The 21,333-nt window shown below is 47.6% G+C and overlaps 1 protein-coding gene across 6 annotated transcripts in view; it reads right to left on the bottom strand.

Moving 5' to 3' along the window:
- The window catches only part of Gtf3c1 (general transcription factor IIIC subunit 1), a 71,683-nt gene that overhangs the window by 46,163 nt on the left and 4,187 nt on the right, over positions 1–21,333 (bottom strand). For all 6 annotated transcript variants that reach the window (XM_047532921.1, XM_047532923.1, XM_047532924.1 and 3 more), the window contains exons 3-6: positions 17,597–17,773; positions 17,255–17,398; positions 8,514–8,610; positions 2,370–2,493 (exon numbers count right to left, since the gene is read on the bottom strand). In XM_047532921.1, coding sequence (XP_047388877.1) covers positions 2,370–2,493; positions 8,514–8,610; positions 17,255–17,398; positions 17,597–17,773 — 542 coding nt within the window. The remainder of the gene's footprint in view (positions 1–2,369; positions 2,494–8,513; positions 8,611–17,254; positions 17,399–17,596; positions 17,774–21,333) is intronic.

Here is a 21,333-nt window from a genome sequence, read left to right as displayed (position 1 = left end):
TTTTTCCCAAAGGCCCAGGTGTTAAAGCCTGTGGTGCTACTGGGAGGTGACAGAAACTTCAAGGAGTGGGGACCCGTGGGAGGAAGGAAGGTCGCCAGGGGCACGCCCTTGAGGGGATGTAAGGCCGTGGCCCCTTCCTCCTCCTCCTCGCTCCCTGGCTGCCAGGAGTGCGAAGCTTCTTCTGCCCTGTGCTCCCACCATGATGTGCTACCTCTCCACAAGCCCCGAAGCAGTGAGCCAAGTGCTCTGCACTTCAACCTCCAAACTGAGTCACATAAATCTTTCCTGTTTTTAAACTTGTTATCTCAATATTTTGTTACAGTCACAGAAAGCTCACTGACATACTGTGGACCCTCTATTATGTGGGTGTTTTAAGCGTGGTCTCTTATTTTCAACTTGGCTCTCCCATTTTCCGTCTCTGGAGTTTTTCTTCTTCTGGGGGATGTTCTCCACTTTCCCTTATCGTATCGCCCTCCACCACACTGTTAATGGCAACAGTCATATTTCTTTCACTTCCCAGAGCTGTTCTTGTATTTTCTGCACGTTTCTTCATAGCCTCTTGCTCTGGTTTCACAGACATAACATCTTCTCCTTCCTGAGGATTATTTTTTTAGTTTTCTTCTGCCCCTGCTTTGTTTCTGTTGTCTACCGACAAGTTAAACTGTTTCTACTAACATTCGCTCTCCTCAGTTACATGCTGAAGCATTGAAGACTGTCCAACCTTGTCCCTCAGAGGTGGCCCAGAGGTGGGCTCCATGAAGGGTAATGGAGCAAGGGGCGCTATTTTGTTGGGAAACCCCAAGTTTCAGTGTCTGTAGAACTTTGCTCTTAGACTTTGTCAGATTCTTCAGAAAAGAGGCCTCCAGCCCCTGGCCTGGGGCACTGCAGGGCTGGCTGTCAGCCTTCTAGAAACCAGAGTTTTAGAAGTAAAGTTCCTGTTAGGGAGCCCCGAGAGGGGCCAAGGGTGTAGCTCAGTGGCAGAGCGCTTGTCTAGCATACACAGGGTGCTGGGTTCCATCCCCGGCGCGACCGAGCTCCAAATAAAAACAAACACACCTAAGCACTCCACCTCCCGCTGCTCACTTCGGAAGCTGTGCATCTCTCGACCTTACTTGGCGTCTCCTAACTTGCATTTTCTTACAGGAGCAGCAGACAGCCACCTGCCCCGGGAGCTGCATGTGAGGTCGTGCAGCCCAGAGCAGCGCAGCTGTGCCCACCTGATCATGTGTGACCACCTGTGAACGAGGGTCCCCCTGGGTCACAGCGGAGGCTGAAAGACTGCGGGACGTGGCAGTGGCCCTGCAAGGCTCTTCCCCACCTGGGCAACTGCTGGTGGAGACAGGCGGACGGCTGCCGCCACCCGAAGGCAGAGCACATGCAGGTACAGCTCCAAGCGCTGACGGTGGGGAGCACCGCGGACCTCACTGCACGTGCTGGGGTTCAGCGACGGTCCTTCTACTTACGTGAACAAATGGCCCGCGCCCCGCGCAGCAGCTCGCACATCCTGCTCAGGAGGTCCCGCTGCTTCAGACTTCCCGTCTCTGTGGTTCACAGAGGCCACACTGACTCCTGTCTTCTGCGTCCAGGACGCCCTTGCCGACCCAGCTCAGGAACTCTGTGGTTGGGTCCCTGACATGGCTGGAACCTGCCCCCTGCTCGCCCTGTTGGGTTTCCGGCTTTCACTAGGAACTCAAGCTCCCGCTTCATCAGCCAGGCTGCTGGTGGGGGGCGGTCACAGTGTGCGACTGCCCGGCACCCTCAGGTTTACCCGAGTCTGTGCTGTGCTATTCAAACAATGAAGCAAGATGACCCACAGTGCATTTCTCAGAGTGGATCTGCCGTTAAGTGACACATGAACACATCAAAAAGGCTTGCTAGAGAAGGCGTGGCTTGGCATAAGGAGGAAAAGAGGAACTGGATTTTGGACACCATGACTGGGGACACTGGGATATTGCTGGACACTAGAAATGCTTCTGTTCAGCAAACATTTGGGGGACACTTTTTTTGGTACTGGGATTGAACCCAGGGGCACTTTACCACACCACTGAGCTACGCCCCCCAGTCCCCTTTTTAAATTTTTTATTTTGAGACAGGGCCTCACTAAGTTCCTGAGGCTGGCCTTGAACTTACAATCCTCCTGCCTCAGCCTCCTGAGTCACTGGGATTACAGGTATGAGCCACCAAGCCTGCCTTGGGGGCGCTTTTTACATAGAAGGTCCTGAGCCAGGCACAGAGTAGCAGACTGAACAAGGACATGAAATCGTGCTGTTACAAGGCAGAAAGTGACACAAGAGAAAGGCTGGAGTTCAGAAGAGAGGAGGGAAAGGAGCTGGGCAGCCAGCCCAGGATGCGGGGAGAGCGCCCTTTACCTTTCTTGGTCTTGCAGGGTCCACACTCAGGGTGAATCTCTTGTAAGGGGAGAGACACCACCTTGGCCAGCCCGGCGTTCAGCATGTACTGGTAGAGGCGCTTGAAGGTCCGCTCGCACAGCCCCTGCCGAGACACGATTCAAAAGCCACCGTCAGGCAGGCGTGGAAAGGGGGGTTGACTCGAGTGAAGTGACTGTCCTCCATGAGGAAATGCCAGCCTCCCGAGGAACGACTGCCAGGCCACGTCATCAAGGCAGCCAAACAGGCCCAGGGCAGCACTGCAGACTCTTCTGCCCAAGGAGATCCTGCAATGTGCGCAGGTGCATGTCGGGCAGGAGACCGCCCTGCGCTTCTCATACTGTACGATGTTTACAACAATGTCTTATTTGTTCTAAATAGTTGTACGTGGCAGCAGAGTGCATCTACGCACCTTGATAAACCATACATGAGTGGAGTGTGGTTTCTCATTTCCTGACTGTACATATTACAGGATCACATGCCCACGCAGTCAGGTATGCAGCACACTGTGTGATTTTAACCACAGGAGAGTAACACACACACACACAAGCAGGGGGGCAAACAAGAAAACAAATCCGGTTTAAAAAAGATCTTGCAGAATTGCTTAAAATGTGGTCCAGAAGGTCCAAGGTTGACGCAACCCAGCACTCCGAGCCATTTCCCTGGTGCCAGGGCCACCAAAGGACGGCCACCAGTGCAGGCCAAGCCTTTTCATCTGCACGGTTTCTTTTTCAAAAAGCAATTTACCTGCTGACATTGGAAAGTAAGAGCTTTCCAATGCTGAGCAAAAGGAGTGATGCTGGAAACAAATAGACACACAAAAATTTTTAAAACGAGAGTGATGCTGGAGGTATCCCAGCACCTGATCTCAAATAGCACTGAGAACTACAGTAACAAACACGGCACGGCACGGGCATAAAACAGGAAAACCAGCGGAACAGAAGACACAATCCATGCAAGGATCGTCTGATCCTTGACAAAGGAGCCAAAAATACATGTTGGAGAAAAGTAAGGCTTTTAACAAATGGTGCTGGGAATCCATAAGGAGGACATTGGACTCAATCCCTGTCTCACCCTGAACAGAAATCAACTCAAAGTGGGTCAAAGACCTGGGAATCAGACCAGAAACCCTGCACCTGCTACAAGAAAAGGGGCAGCCCTCCAACATACTGGCACAGACACCAACTTCCTTAATACGATTCCTAGAGCTCAAGAAATAAAACCAAGAATCAATGTGTAGGATGACATTAAATGTCAATTAAGGCTGGGTATGGTGGCATAAGCTCGTAATGCAAGCAATTCGGGAGTCTGAGGCAGTAGGACTGCAACGCAAGTTCAAGACCAGCCTCAGCAAGTTAGTGAAAGCCATAAGCAACTTAGTAAGGCCCTATCTCAAAATAAAAATGAGTTTAAAAAGGCGCTGGGGATGTAGCTGGTGGGAAAGCATCCCTGGGTTCAATCCCCAGAACCAAAAACCAAAACAAAAACCAATAAGGAACATGGAGAGAGAACCCACAGGTTGGGAGAAAAATCTTTGCAGCTACTCTTCCAACAGGGGATTAATATCCACAATACATAAAGAACTCAAAAAACTTAACACCAGAAAACCCAAATAATCCTATCAAAAACGGGTAAATGAACTAAACAGATATTTCTCAAAAGAAAAACAAAAGAAACAAATGGCCAAAAACTACATGAAAAATGTTTAATATCCTTAGCAAAAAGGGAAATGCAAATCAAAACTACACTGGGATTTCATCTTGCTCCAATCTGAATGGCAATTACCAAGAATACAAACAACACTAAATGTTGGCGAGGACATGGGGGCAAAGGTACACTCATAGGTTTTGGTTGGACTGCAAATCAGTCCACACACTCTGGAAAGCAGTATGGAGATTCCTCAAAAGACTAGGCATGGAACCACCATATGACCCAGCTAACGCACTCCTTAGTATTTATCCCAAAGATTTTAAATCAACATACTACAGTGATACATGAATAATAGCCAAGAATAGAACCAACCGAGGTGCCTGGTAACAGATAAATGGATAAAGAAAATGTGGTTTGTACACATATGAACACTCAGCAGTAAAGGAGAATGAAATCATGTCATTTGCTGGCAAATGGATAGAACTGGAGAATACCACGCAAGTGAAATAAGCCAAATTCAGAAAGTCAAGTGTCAAATGTTTGCTTTCATAAGCAGAAGCTAGAGAAAGAGAAAAAAAGAAGGGGTTCTTATGCAAATATAAGAAAGATGAACAGCGTAGAGGAAGGTTCAAGAGGGAGGGGTGGGTAAGACGAATGTTTCCCTTTCTATCAGTGAACCCTGAAACATGGCACCCAAACACCGTTACTGTAACTTAGGTCTTGCAACCTGCGATGGAGTGTGTGGTCAGCACGCAGACACCCCGTCACAGCTGCAGCCCTTTCCCACGCCCTCCCCAAGTTTACACTAGTTGACCACGTAGACGGTGACCCCAAACCCGTCAGAGCAAGCGACAGCGCTGCGCAGGGATGGAGCGGTCCACCCAGTTGCCCGCTCGTGGGGCCTCTGGGGACACGCCTTTCTGCAGAAGTACAATTCTGCCTGCTGACCCACTTCCGAGCCTGTTTGTTCTTGCACACATTGGTGTGTCTAACAGAGGGAGTTGGGGGGGGGGGTCCTGGGAAACGGAATACCAAGCCTGGTACGTATATAAAATGCAGGATGCTGACAATAATCACATCAGGGAGATCAGCAGAGCAGAGCAAGTGGACCGGGAAGGGATGGGGAGAGAAGAAAACCAGGGAAGAGACGGAGGGACCTGAGTCATGGGCATGAGCAAATGTGGCCAGTGAACCCCACTGCGACGTACGATTAGTGCACCAAGGAAAAAGAAAGAAACCAAAACCAGATTCTGGCTTCTCTTGAAAACCTAAGATGTGGCAGCCAAGCTAGGTGCCCCCTGCAGCAGGGCAGGGGAACCCCAGCGTGCCGTGGCCCTGTGCTCCCTGCCCCGCCCTTGGATGCTGAGACGGGAGGTCAGTGGCTACATACCACCATTTCTGTGAGGCTTTTCTCTACTGGTCCTTAGGAGGAAAGTGAATTCCCTAAACCTCTCCAGCTATCGCTTGGCCAGCCTGGCATTCTGGCTTGTTACATCCCTCTCCTGGCCGGGGTGCCGTTAATTTTGCGACCTGGGAAGAGCAAGTCAAGGTTCCACAGCTCCAGTCACAGACTGGGAACTGGCAGCCACTCAGGACTGCGTGCCGCACGCTGGGTCTCCAGGGCTCCTCTTATCCTTGGGGGACATGGAGCAAAAGACCCTGGGCCACACACGTGCGATCAGCTCTCAACCAGCCAGCACTTACGCCACTGGGCAGCAGAACAGATGGCTAACCAAAACTACCCACGAACCCAGATGGCTCATTCGAACACACTGGCTCGTAATGCCATCTATCGTTAATCTAGTTGTGCCCCCAGCATCGTGGGAAGGCCCTGCAGAAGCTCGTCCATCAAAAGAGGCCCTTGACATATGGTACGAGCCCTGGACCATCCTAAGTGAGGGAGGAGATGGAGCCTGCCTCCTGGGGTGCCACCGAGGGCATCAATCTGACAGCAAAAGGTCAAAGCAGGGGTCTCTGCAGCCCGCAGGACAGCACCCAGTCCACGGGCAGGCCCGTGATAAGGCTCACCACTCGGCTCCCCAGGGGCGCATCCTGGGACTGCCAGGCCAGCACGCCTCAAAGCAGAGCCCTCACACCCTGCTCCCACCACGCTGGCCCCGCCTTCCGCACTCTGCACTGTGCTCAGCTTCATCTGCTACCCTTCGCACTGTGGGGTTGCGCGTGGGCAGAGGAACCATGGGCTCCTGTGCTCCTGGAGCTTCAGGGAGGTCACCGCCAAGGTCGAAACACAGGCTCATCTTAAGGTCCTCCTCCCTCACTCCCCTGCATGTCCTGGCTCAGTCTGTTCTGAGTCCTATTAGTTCACTTCCCGACACCCTCAGGGTCCCCTACCGGCTGGCCAGGTAACCACGCCCACCCTCCCAGTCACTTCTGACCTCCTTCCCTCTGCGGCTCCCCTTCCTTGTGCTTCCTCTTCTCTTCCTGCATCACTTCCTCGCCCGCACCACCCCGAGCCCCCTGGCCTGGCCCCTGCTCTCCTCCTCGCCCGCACCGCCCCGAGCCCCCCCGGCCTGGCCCCTGCTCACCTCCTCGCCCGCACCGCCCCGAGCCCCCCCGGCCTGGCCCCTGCTCTCCTCCTTGCCCGCACCGCCCCGAGCCCCTCCGGCCTGGCCCCTGCTCACCTCCTCGCCCGCACCACCCCGAGCCCCTCCGGCCTGGCCCCTGCTCTCCTCCGCAGCCACGTCTCCAGCACCCCCATCACTGAGGACCTCTGAAAATGCCCCGTGACCCCACAATGCCACGCCTCTGCTCGACCGAGTCTCCTGTCCTACGTGCTGCTCCCCGTCTGTGGGGAAAGCCACTCCACTGTGCCTTGTACTCTGAAGCGCCCCTGGCTCTCTAAGTGACCTGTGCCGCCACCACGCATTCGTGTGCCAGGCCTTCCAGTTAGACAGCTCTGCACCCATGGGTCTGCCAGCCCCGTTCACTGTGCCCCCGAGCGGCACCCAGCTCCTCCTCAAAGCAGATACTCTCCGAGCCACGTGTCCAATCAATAAACAAAAGCACGTCCCCTAGCAGTGAAGTCTCCTTGCGTACAACGGCACAGTGCCGCCCCGACACCAACCAGCCCCCAAGGGACTGGGTGGAACAGAGGACCTCAATCCCCAAAGTCTGCAAGGGCCAGACGAGGAACGCAGTAACCAAGGCGTCAGAGGTCTGCTTTTTAAACACGAAGGAATTTTCTTTGTTTCCACTGGAGTCTCTGAGGGAGGCCTTCACAATACACCTTTTATTTTCTACTTTTTTCTTTTTTGCAGTGCTGAGGGTCAAACCCAGGTCCTCACACAGGCTCGGCGAGCGCTCTACCACTGAGCCACACCCCCAGCCCTATTTCCCACTTTTGATGGAGACTCAGTACAGAACCGCTCGAGCTTAGGGTGCACGGATGACAAATGGCACTGACTGTGCCTCTGTGTCCAAAAGGTGACAGGATGTGGGGGATTCTGGGGGCTGGCCAAGGCGGCTGCTGTCAGCTAGCTGTTGACAGGAGCACCTGCAGGCCTAGGCTTGCCAGGGCTGCTGGCTTTCCAGGGGAAGCTGGCAACCTAGATTCCTATGGAAAATCTCAAGGTAAACAGAAAAAGAGAAGAGAGCAGGTCAGTTTTATTTTTAACAGGCCAAGTCTGACCCGCCAGTCTTTGGTTCGTAAGGCCTGCTTCAAAGAGACCCCGGCACGCGATGAATGTGAGAGCAGGGAGACACTCTTCCTGCAAACGGTGACACCAGGGACTGGCTTCGAGGACACAGCACAGGGTCACAGGCAGGAAGGACATCCTGGTATCCATGATCAGACTGCAGACCATGTTCCTTTGGACACTACTAGTACCCAATATGTGACTTCAAATGTTAAGCACTGGGGTTGGGATCTAGCTCATTTGGTACAGTGCCTGCCTCACACGCACAGGACCTGGGTTCAGTTCCAGCACCGCAAAAAAAAAATACAAAAAACAAAAAACTGAAGCCCTGCAGTTCAGCCTGCAGCGCAATCTCACCTTTCTCCACTTCTGACGTGGGCTCTTTGCCAACTTCCACTAACTCTGTCCCTCTCAGGTGGCCACAGGGTCCCCACACCACCCTTCACCACGCTGCTCCCACTACTGGGCCGAGGACGAAACAGGCCAGCCAGGGCTTCTCCCCATGTCACCTCACTTCCGTCACGGTACAGTCACTCTGTCATCTCATTATAAACCCACGGGGAATGAAATGACAAGTGTCATTATGGACACTTGTCATGTTATGCTCAGACTTCCCAACACACGTGAACCACGACAGCAGGTGGAGACCACCCCCGGGACAGGGGCTAAGGAAGGACTCAGCGCTTTCTCCTTGTGCAGAGTAAAGGACAAGCCCACTTGTATCAAGCCCACCACGGGCTCTGGGCAGGCTCCATTAACGCGCCCCGACCAAGACCGGGTGCCGCGTGCCATGGGTCCGCCCCCGCCCCCGGCAGCTTACCAGCTCCTCCCGCAGCTTGCCCAGCGTCTCTATCTGCTTGCTCCGCGTGCTCAGCATCATTGACAGCTTCTCCATGAGGATGTCGTATTTGCTCCTCCTGTAAGAAACACCAACCAGGTCACTTGTTCAGGCCTCTTCACCTGTTTTTTAAAACGACAACGCAAGACTTAAAGCACAACACAGCACACTACAGAACCTTTTTTTTTTTTTGGTACCAGGGATTGAAGTCAGGGCGCTTAGCCACTGAGCCACATCCCCAGACCTTTTTTATTTTTTATTTTGAGACAGGGTCTCACTAAGATGCTTAGGGCCTCGCTGAGTTGCTGGGGCTGGCCTCAAACTTATGATTCTCCAGTCTCAGCCTCCTGAGTTGTGGGGATTACAGGCATGTGCCACCATGCCTGGCCAGAACCTCATTTTAATCCCAATGATCATCCTCATTTTGTGTCTAGAGAGACTGCCTGGGAACTGTTCAATCTCCTGTCTAAGGTCATCCTGCTAGCGAGAGGGCACAGACCAGACTCCACTAAAAGGCCAATGAAATAATTCTCTAAAATGTCTCACATTTTTATAATACTTGAATGTTTAGGAAGCAACTCGTGTTTCCCTTATAAATCACTTGGTGAAGAAGAGTGGGGATTATGTTGTAAAGAAGTCATTGTGCTTTTCTAAAATCCAGACCCTTGACACAAACCTAGACCTTCCTCTAGACCCGGCTCCCTCCCTGCATGGTGCGGCCTGATTCTGAAGCCCTGCTTTCTACCTCAGACTCCACCGATGTGACTGGTCCACCTGCCACCTCACTCCTACTGTGGAGTCTGTGTCACGATAAAAGCTTTTTCAAACAAACAGCCATCAAAGGAAGTTCCTGAAGAGAGCAGAGGCTGGGAGAGCCTTTCTGCCCGTTCAGCTGGACAAGGACAGCTGGGCTTGACTCAGCGTCTCAAGGGAAGGGACAGCGGTGTGGGATCCAAAGGCTGCACCGCTTCTCCGTCTGCGCTGGCTCTGGGTGAATGAAACCATCCAGCAAGGACAGACATGCACACGGAGCACCGTGGCTGCCATTCCACACGAGGAAGCCGGGACAGTCGGGATCCAAGACGGCGGGCGGACTAGAGGCAGGTGCGTTCCTTGTCGCTCCATAACTCGGGTTTCAAGCAGAGGATATCTGTTTCTCAGTGAGGCAGCCTTTGCTGCTTATTGATCCCCTGCTGTTTACCCCACTTTTCCACTGCGATTGCCTGCTACTACTTTTTGAGTGCAGGTTGCTCACTGCCTGGTGCCTATCATCCACCATTTGCCTGCCTCTTGCCTGCCTATCGCCTGCCTTTCACCTACCCACCACCCCACTGTCCGAGGTCTACCTGCCAATCATCCACCAGTAGCCAGCAGACCGACCGCAGACCACCAGTGCAGTGCCAGCTGCCTGCTGCTGCCTGGAAGTCCACTGTCACAGAACCTGCAGGTTTGGTTACACGTGGCTGCTGTCATTTTGCAACAACAGCCAAGGACCAGCAGGACCTGGCCGGACTGATAGAGCCCCATCTTCAGGACCCCTCAGCCCGACCGACCACAGCCTGCTGCAGGACCTCTGCCTGGCCAACTGCAAACTGCCTCCAAGACTCCCAGCCAACCACGCCCACACCCCAACCTGCAGCTCCCCATGTGCCAACACATTTTGAAGCCAGAGTGGCCATCTTGGATAATCCTGGAAGCAGTAGCTCCCATCTTTAGGTGGGGCAAATCCCATCCTGAGACGCCTGCTGGAGGCTTGAAGCTCATTGTCAGGTACCTCTCATGCATCAGGCTACTGAAGACTGGGAGGTTTGAATACTATAACTGTTATAGTGCAGATTCCCCCCCCCCCTTTTTGAAAAATTTTAAATTTTTATTTCTTTACTTTTCTCGCTCAATTTTCCTTTTGTTTACCTGTTCCTTCAGGTCTCTTTCTCCCTTTTCTCATGCTAACAACCAATTTCTTTTGATTACACTTCCACTCTATGATCTAGAACTTCTATATACTCTTTTCCTATTCCACCAACAGTTACAACCTACACCCCTCCGCATCGTCTTTGTCCTCCATTAGAAACTGCAGACTTTATTGCAAATCTATCTGTTATACAGTAGATAATAACTGAACTCAATTTATTATGACAATACTGTTAACGTCTTCAGAGGGGCTATTTGGTTTAGGGCTGCATATTGTCTGTACTGGGCACTGCTAATACTTATCTCCTCCTTAAAGAAAGTTTGGAAACCTATAGGTGGGAAACTGCAATACAGCTAGAGGGGAAGATAACGTGAACAACATGAAAAAACAAGGGAAGAATATGATGCAAACAAACCTAGATTCTATATTAATAGAATCCAGTGGCAGTGTGGTAGGAGAAATGTCAGAAAAGGAGTTCAGAACATACATAATTAAAATGATTCATGAAGCAAAGGATAAGAGAGCAAAGGTAGGCAATGAAAGAAAGAGCACACCAATAAGCAGTTGAAAGAGCAACTGCAGAAAGCAAAACATCATTTCAACAAAGAGGTAGAGTCTTAAAAAAAAAAAAAAAAAAAAAAAAAAAGGAAATCCTTGAAATGAAGGAAACAATAAACCAAATAGAACGCATCACCGACAGACTAGGTCACTTGGAAGACAGAACCTCAGACAATGAAGACAAGATATTTAATCTTGAAAATAAAGTTGACCAAACAGAAAAGATGGTAAAAAATCATGAATGAAACCTCCAAGAACTATGGGACATCATGAAAAGACCAAATTTAAGAATTATAGGAATTGAGGAAGGCACAGAGATACAAATCAGAGGAATGAACAACCTATTCAATTAAATAGTATCATAAAATTTCCCAAAACTGAAGAATGAAATGGAAAATCAATTACAAGAGGCTTACAGAACACCAAGTGTACAAAATCACAACAGATCCACACCAAGGCACATTATAATGAAAGCCTAACATACAAAATAAAGATGGGATTTTGAAGGCTGCGAGAGAAAAGCATCAGATTACACATAGGGGGGAACCAATAAGAATATCAGCAGATTTCTCAGCCCACACCCTAAAAGCTAGAAGGCCCTAAAACATATTTCAAGCCCTGAAAGAACATAGTTGCCAACCAAGAATCCTATACCCAGCAAAACTAACCTTCAGATTTGAAGATGAAATAAAATCCTTCCATGAAAAGTCAATCAAAGGAGAAACCAAGTCAATGCAAAAACCAAAAATAAGCCCAAATGACTGGGAATACAAATAATATCTCAATAATAAACCTGAATGTTAATGGCCTAAACTCATCAATCAAAAGACAGACTGGCAGATTGGATTAAAAAGAAAGATCCAACAATATGCTGCCTTCAGGAGACTCACCTCACAGAAAAAGACATTCACAGACTAAAGGTGAAAGGATGGGAAAAAAATATACCACACACACAAACTCAGTAAAAAAGCAGGGGTTTCCATCCTTACATCAAAATGGACTTCAAGACAAAGTTAGTCACAAGGGATAAAGAAGGACAATTCACACTGCTTAAGGGAACCTTAAATCAGGAAGACACAACAATTGTAAATATTTATGCCCCAAACAAAGGTGCATTCATGTACATCAAACAAATCCTTCTCAATTTCAGGAATGAAATAGACTACAACACAATAATTCTGGGTGACTTTAACACACCGCTTTCACCACTGGACTGATCTTCCAAACTAAAACTAAACAAAGAAACCATAGAACTCAATAACACAATCAATAATCTAGATGTAACAGACACATATAGAATATTCCATTCATCAATGAGCGAATACACTTTCTTCTACTAAGCAGCACAGGGATCCTTCTCAAAAATAGACCATATGTTATGCCACAAAGCAGCCCTTAGGAAATGCAAAAAAACAGAGATACTACCTTGTGTTCTATCAAATGGAATAAAATTAAAAATCAAGGACAAAATAAAAAACAGAAACTACTCCAACACCTGGAGACTAAATAACATGCTATTGAATGAAGCATGGATGACAGAAAACATCAGGGAGGAAATAAAAAAATTCTTAGAGGTAAATAAGAATGATGATACAACATCAAATTCTCTGGGACACTATGAAAGCAGTACTAAGAGGAAGATTCATTGCATGGAGCGTATTCAAGAAAAGAATAAAAAGTCAACAACTAAATGACCTAACATTACATCTCAAAGCCCTAGAAAAAGAACAGAACAACACCAAAAGAAGTAGGAGATAGGAAATAATTAAAATCAGAGCTGAAATCAATGAAATTGATACAAAAGAAACAATTCAAAAAATTGACAAAACGAAAAGTTGGTTCTTTGAAAGAGTAAACAAAATACATAAATCCTTAGCCACACTAACAAAGAGAAGGAGAAAGAAAACTCAAATTACTAAAATTTGTGATGAAAAAGGAAATATCACAACCGGTACCACTGCTACTTTGAAAATCTATACTCCAACAAAATAGAAAATATCAAAGACATCAACAAATTTCTAGCGACATATGATCCTCCTAAACTTAATCAGGAGGATACACAATTTAAACAGATCAATTTCAAGCAATGAAATAGAAGAAGCCATCAAAAGTCTGCCAACCAAGAAAAACCAGGACCAGATGGATTCTCAGCCGAGTTCTACAGGACCTTCAAAGAACTCGTTCCAATACTTCTCAAAGTATTCCAGGAAATATTCTAGTATCATCCTCATACTCAAGCCAGACATAGACACATCAAGGAAAGAAAATTTTAGATTGATATCTCTGATGAATATAGACACAAAATCCTTAACAAAATTCTGGCAAATTGCATACAAAAACATATTAAGAAGATAGTGCACCATGATCAAGTGGGGGTTCAACCCAGGAATGCAAGGTTGGTTCAATATTCAGAAATCAATAAATGTAATTCATCACATCAATAGATTTAAGGTTAAGAATCATACGGTTATTTCAATTGACACAGATAAAGTGTCTGACAAAATATAACACCCCTTCATGCTCAAAACACTAGAAGAAATAGGGATAGTAGGAACATACCTGAACATTGTAAAGGCTATTTATGCTAAACCCACAGCCAACATCATTCTTAATGGAGAAAAACTGAAACCATTCCCTTTAAAAATGGGAACAAGACAGGGATGCCCTCTTTCACCACTTTTATTCAACATCATCCTTGAAATACTAGCCAGAGCAATTAGACAGACCAAAGTAATTAAAGGGATACAAATAGGAAAAGAAGAACTCAAGCTGTCACCATTTGCTGATGACATGATTCTATATTTAGAAGATCCAAAACTCCTCCAGAAAACTTTAAGGCCTCATAAATGAATTCAGCAAAATAGCAGGATATGAAATCAGCATGCATAAATCTAAAGCATTTTTATTCATAAGCAATGAAACACCTGATAGGGAAATAAAAAAAAAACAAAAAAAAAAACTCCATTCGCAATCGCCTCAAAAACAAACAAACAAACAAATAAAAAAAAACTTGGGAATCAATCTAACCAGAGAGGTGAAAGATCTCTACAATCACAACTACAGAACATTAAAGAAATTGAAGAAGACCTTAGAAGATGGAAAGATCTTCCATGTTCTTAGATAGGCAGAATTAATATAATCAAAATGGACATACTTCCAAAGGTGCTATATAGATTTAATGCAATTCCAATTAAAATCCCAATGATATTTCTCATAGAAATAGAGAAAGCAATCATGAAATTCATCTGGAAGAACAAAAGACCCAGAATAGCCAAAACAATCCTGGGCAGGAAGAGTGATGCAGGAGGTATCACTATACCAGACCTTAAACACTGCTATAGGCAACAGTAACAAAAACAGCATGGTACTGGCACCAAAATAGACAGGTAGACCAATGGGACAGGATAGAAGATACGGAGACATACCCACATAAGTACAGTAACTTCATACTAGACAAGGGTGCCCAAAACTTACAATGGAGAAAAGATAGCCTCTTCAACAAATGGTGCTGGCAAAACTGGAAATCCATAAAATGAAATTAAACCACTATCTCTCACCATCTAAGAAACTCAACACAAAATGGATCAAGGATCTAAGAATTAAACCTGAGACCCTTCACCAAATAGAAGAAAAAGTAGGCCCAAATCTCCATCACATTGGCTTAGGACTAGACTTCCTTAATGAGACCCCCATAGTGCAAGAAATAAAAGCAAGAATCAATAAATGGGATAGATTCAAACTGAAAAGCTTTTTCTCAGCAAAGGAAACCATCAATAATGTGAAAAGAGAGTTGACAGAGTAGGAGAAAATCTTTTCCACACAAACTTCAGACAGAGCATTAATCTCCAAAGTTTATAAAGAACTTAAAAAACTTTACACTAAAAATACAAAGAACCCAATCAATAAATGGGCTAAGGAAATGGGCAGACATTTCACAGAAGAAGATAAACAGGTGATCAACAAATATATGAAAAAGTGCTCTTCATCCCTAGTATTTAGAGAAATGCAAATTAAAACCACCCTAAGATTTCATCTAACTCCAATTAGAATGGCTACTATCAGGAACACAAGCAATAATAAGTGTTGGCGTGGATGTGGGGAAAAAGGCACACTCATTCATTGCTGGTGGGAATGCAAATTGGTGCTGCCACTCTGAAAAGCAGTATGGAGATTCCTCAGAAAACTTGGAATGGACCCACCACTTGACCCAGCTATCCCACTCCTCAGATTATACCCAAAGGACTTAAAGTCAGCATACTACAGTGATGCAGCCACATCAATGTTCATAGCAGCTCAATTCCAAATAGCTAGATTGTGGAACCAACCGAGATGTCCTTCAACTGATGAATGGATAAAGAAATTGTGGTATATATGCACAATGGAATATTACTCAGTCATAAAGAAGAATATAATTATGGTATTTGCTGGTAAATGGATGAAGCTGGAAAATATCATGCTAAGCGAACTAGGCCAAGCCCAAAAAACCAAAGGCTGAATGTTTTCTCTGAGAAGTGGATGACAATATATAATGAGGGGCGGTGGTGGGGGCAGAGGAGAGAAGAATGAAAGAACTTTGGATGGTATAGAGGAAAATGGGGAGGGGGGATGGAAAGAGTAGAATGAAACAGTATTACCATATATATATATGATTACATGAATGGTAAGAATCTACACTGTGTACAACCATAGAAATGAAAAGTTGTACCCCATTTGTGTACAATGAATCAAAATGCAGTCTGTAAAAATTAAAAAATTTTTTTTTAATTTAAAAAAAAAAAAAAAAGAGAAAAGAGAAAACTGGTCAGAGGACCAGGGACTTTGCCCAGTGAAGGGGCTAAGAGCAAGACACAGATCTTGACCCGACCCAGCATTCTCCTCCATGGCTGCCAGTCTATGTTCTTGATAGATGACAGGGTACACACTAGTTAGGAGTCTGGTGATAGTTATTTAACTACTGGATAGCATGACTAAAAAAGTCTGAATTCACAAAGCACAATTCTCTCCAATGCAGCATTTCCCAAGCACAGGTTAGAAGATGGGTGAGGCATTCACCACATTTTGAGTACATAGGTATGAAGGCCAATCTGGATTACAAGACAACCGACAGGGTACAGACAGGGTTTTCACACCTGGAATCCACAGTCAACTGTCTACACTCGGGTATTGGTACTCTCTTTGGGCCAAGTCACGGGTTATGCAGCAGATTACTGTACACATTAAAACTCACGCCTAATCCTGAGTGTCCCTTCCCTTTTGGAGGATGCACCTTGCAAGGACTCTGTCAACCAGCCAGGAGAGACCAGAAGTTAATTCCCCACGGTCCAGGGCAGGGTCTGCCTACCCACCTCCCAATATCCATCTGCCATGTCTGTCTCCACCATGGAGTGCTGCTGGTGGCCCAGAGCTGACTCACCCCAGGTTGTTCTTAGGCCCTGCACCAGCTTAGCTCTTCCCCGCTCTGGCTTCTGTTCCTCCCCCAAAGGTCAGCATGGGGTTGTGGAGTGCACTATGAAACCTCTGCAGGGTAGAATATTTCTTTTCCCCATTCTCATGTAAGGTAATTAGTCACCCCAACTGCAAGGATTAGTCAGGGACAACCTACTCACTTCCGGAGACTCTGGGGTGCTCAGAAGGGAATGCACGTATTTTACCAGCCTGCTGTACCATCTGAACTATGATACCCAGCTAGAATAGCAACATGGTCTATTATAATCATTTAGCAGAACCCTCATCCATCTAGGTTGAACTATCATATGATGCCTCACTGTGGCCCCAGGATTCAAAAACACCTGGTCTGAAATCAACGTGATTCACCTTTATTGCCATGACAAACCAAAGTTGAATTATTACTTTTGTTTTTACATGCCCCTCCCCACCGTTTCAACAAAATGGGCTGGGGGGGTTTTAGGTATTTTTTTTTCTGTCTAAATTTCAGATTTTCTAAATGATCAGGACATACTTTCATCAGAAATAGATAACAAAATATAGTCATGACCCTGGGTTCAATCCCAAGTACTAAAAATAAGTAAATAAATAAATAAATAAGTAAATACATGTGAAGCACTGGGTTCGATCCTCAGCACCACATAAAAACAAATAAATAAAAATATTGTGTCCATCTACAACTGAAAATACATTTAAGAATAAAATAAAAGACATAGTCACATTCTGATTTGGCCTTTAAGGTTTTTAGAAGCATAATACACATGGCTGCAATATGAAAGTCACCAAATGTTTTGTTTCTATACTGTACCTGTCCACATGAAACCGGTTCAGGAGGAGGAGGATTGAGTGTTGCTGGGCTCCCGTGGGTAATCGGATCACATGGGACTGCATCGTAATGAGCCCATTTTTATTCAAAATCTTCCTATGATAATGAAGCTTCCCAGCATCAACCCTGCAAGAGAACAAGAGTGTGGGCCTGTCACTTTGCTTTGTTGGTAGCTTTACCCTGATAATGTACAGGGCCTCTCACCTGGACACACACCTCCCATGGAACCAACCTAAGAGAACGGTCACTGTGTGACAAAGGCCTTGGGACAAAATCCCACTCCTTGTCCCGTAACATAAAGCAGGGAAGCAGACCCGCCCGTACTTGAAAGCGGTGCTGTGAAGGTCTCGCTGCAGCTCCCCTTGCCATCGGGACCGGCCTAATCGCTCCAGGATGCAGTAGGAGAAGTCAGGGAGCTTCAGGTCAGGGTCGCCCTCCGCACCGATCAAGGCCCTGTAGCGCATGGCCTGGGAGGCAACGATGATCAGCTTCTTGCCCCACCTGCAAGTCGGCAAGACCACAGGCAGAAGTCAGTCTGACTGTGAGAAATCTGGAGAGTAGAGCTTTTCAGCACTGTCACCTGCTTCTTCTGAGAAGTTTGCAATACCTCCAGGTTTAATTAAGCAACGTTTTAGAGAACCAGGACTGCGCAGTGTGCTGGGGCTCGCCAGGGCACCTGGAACAAGTCGACACGCCCCCTGGTGGCCTGGGAGACCCTCCAGGGCCCAGTCCTCACCGTCCCTCTCGCTGCATCTTGCAAGACTCTGCCCCTCACCACACGGCTTCTTCCTAAAACAAAACCTCAGGGCTGCTGCCCTGGCTGTCCACGCTGCCCACTGCTTTCCTCTTGGATCTGGAGATGAACGATTCCTTATCATTCAGGCAACTCCTCAGGCCTTCCAGGAAATGCTAACTGGAGTTCTGGTCCCGCCCCACCATCCCTGAAAATAAAGATATTGTGTATATCTACAACTAAAAATATATCTTAAAATAAAAGACATAGTCACATTCTGATTTGGCACTTGGTGCTCTTGGAAAGAGCCATATTGTTTTAGTTTTTTTTTTGGCCAACATCCTTGTCTCCTGCCACAGGAGTGACACACTGTGGACAATCACCAGGCATCCCTGGTGCCTAGGACAATTTGTGCATAGTAGAGGCTCAGTGTCTACTTGTTAAATTAATGACCTAGTGAAGTGGACTGATCAACTTCAGGGTCAAAAACACTGAACTTGTAGCCAGTGGACCTGAAGTCTAACAGTGACTTCACTGTCGAAGACCAGACCTTGAACACACCGTCAATTTTCCCTGATTTCATCTGTGAAAAATAACGTGCCAAAGAAACCAAGAACACATCCCAGGAAGGCACCTGACGCCGCCGCACGTGAGCTCTGTCCTTACCAGGGCCTGCCGTGCTCACTGTGCACTGCTGACGGCTGGCTCCGCTGCTGCCTCGTCTGCCACACTCAACCATGTCTCATGCGGACCCACCCACTCTGTTTGCTCTTGGGTCCCAGCCCTGGCCCTGCGCAGAGAACCTGTCCCTCACTCACTGCTGGGCTTCGAGTTACACACCTGGAGGACGTCCCTTTCCTGGGTGAGGGAGTCACCAAGGGCTACACAGAAGAGAACATGCTCTACCCTTCTCTCTGAAGTCACCTGCACCCCTCCAGCCCTGCTGCTTCCAGACACCTGGTCACGAGGTCTGCCTGCAGGTGCACCACTCAGCTCAGCCTGCCGGCTTCCCGGCTTCCTCATGCCACATAATTTTTTTTTTTTGGTACTGGGATTGAACTCAGGGGTGCTTAACCACTGAGCCACATCCCCAGCTCTTTTTTATTTTGAGACAGGGTATCTCTAGGTGCTTAGTGCCTTGCTCAGTTGCCATAGCTGGTTTTGAATCTGCAATCCTCCTGCCTTGGCCTCCTGAGTCACTGGGATTACAGACATGCGCCACAGTGCCTGCCTCAGATGATATTACTTCTACTTCCAAGTGGACAGAAAGAAAACAGAGACTGCCTTTGTGTTAACTGCCTCTTCCTTTGCATTGTTTATGATCAATAATTAGTTTTCTGTACAAGGCACAGAAATCATATCGCCTGTCTTCAAACAGAAGTTAGGTTGTGAAGTCAGGCACAGTGACACACGCCTGTGGTACCGCACTCAGGAGGCGGAGGCAGGAGGATCATAAGTCTGAGGCTATCCTGGGTACCTTAGTGAGAGTCTATCTCAATAAATAAAGAAAGGAATGCTAGGTTGTGAAGAGAGTCCGCTTTAAGTGTCCGAGTATCACAAATAGGATGGAGGCTCTCATCTCTCAAAACAGGCTCACTGACTCACAAGAGGTTGACTGGGAATGAAGAACTGGTTCGCAGCTTACTAGATTTCATCACTCAGATTAGGTCACTGCCCTGCCCTGTACTAGCAGAATTCCGATGCTTCTGTTAATTACTGCCAGTCAGCTGGTTCAATGGCATCTGCTAGTCTGCTGACTGTGGTTGTGTTCAGGTTACCAGACACTCATGAAGCCCTGTGCAAAGAGCCGGAACACCAAGAAAAATAAAAACACCATCTCCCTTCAAGGAGGCCAGTCTGCTGGGAAGAAAATGAACAGTCACGCCAGGAGGCAAGGTAAGGTGAGGTCTTCCAGAGAGCAGCCCTGGTTGCTGAGCCTGCCAAAAGGCACACACATACTCTAGTGGCCAGGGTGGTGGCAGAGCTGGGTGTGTAGCAGTGAGCTACGAGCAAAAGGAAGGACAGCTCCAGAGGTCAGCAGCTGTCTGCATTCTGAATGGCCCTGCTGAGGAGATTGGATTCCCTGACATCCATCAGGGGTTTTAGCCTCAAAGCCACAGTCAGCAAGGAACCAACGAGGAGCTGACTGAGCCAGGCATATTCTGGACTTGAGAGACACCGAGGTGATCAAGATGGACAGAGCCCTGCCCTCAAGGAGGGCGCAGTCTGGTGAGGAAAGAGTGCCATAATAACCCCTTTAGCCCTCTGGGTGCCATGCGATGACTCTGGCTAGTTCCAATTTGCTGACTAGTCACCACACAGGTATCCTATTTCTAGTATGAAAGTGGTTTTATGTGCTTATTTATGCTCTCTTTCCTCACCAGACCGTAACAGAGTAATCTGACGGTGCCTGGGTAACTAAGGACACTTCTGTGGAGTCAGCTGAAGTTGGAATGACGAGGGGGAGGTGCTAACGTGGAGCTCTGACAGAACAGTCTAAGATGAAGGAACCGCATGAGCCGCTGCTCTGAGACGGGAAGGAGCGCGACACGGTCCGGCTGAAGAAGTGATGGAAGAGGAAGCTGAGGGAGCTGAGGTCAGAGAACAGCGCGGGCAGGGTCAGGCATGCAGAGCCTTCCGGGCCAGCCAGGCGGACAGGCCGAAGACACGAACCAAACCTCAGACACGCAGAGCTGGCAGCACTGGCTCATCTGAAGAGAACTCTGGCCTACGGTGCCACATAAAGACCAGCTACTTGTGATTTTTAAGAAAAGCTGGAAATTCATGTTTTTAAATATGTACTATGAAGTAAAATTGAAAACAAACACAACACCACACAGGCCAAACAAGGCTTGCCTGCGGGCAGATGTGGCCAGCTACAACCTCTGCCTGCAGCGATGAGAGAACCGGCCATCACATCTCCATCGAAGGAAAAGAAGAGAGGTGGCCACAGGGAGAGGGGAGACCACTGCATTAGTTTGAGGCCAAAGGGAGTTTGAAAAAACTATAGGAGGTCAAGTTGGGAGGATGTGGTGGCAACTGAAGGCAGACATCAGGAGAGAAAGTGTCTCAGGGAGACCCTTGACCTGTCTGGTCCAGGGGAATACCTCCAACCAGAATAAAGATAAAAGGAAGAGAAGCAGGTTTGGGGTGCACAAGGCTGATGGCCACACGGAGTAGGAGGCACTGCTTATGGACACACAGGGCACTTGGGAGGCCTGGGAGGAGACGGAGCCTGGAGCAGTGGACATTTGCAGAGGGGAAGGAGGCCGCAAGTTCAGAGAGGCTGGTGAGAAGCCAAAGAAAGTGGGAAGACGCAATAAGGCAG

Source organism: Sciurus carolinensis, chromosome 18, assembly GCF_902686445.1.
Source record: "Sciurus carolinensis chromosome 18, mSciCar1.2, whole genome shotgun sequence".
NCBI lineage: Eukaryota > Metazoa > Chordata > Mammalia > Rodentia > Sciuridae > Sciurus > Sciurus carolinensis.
Note: the sequence above shows the minus strand (reverse complement) of the source record. Positions and strands in the feature narration are given on the sequence as shown.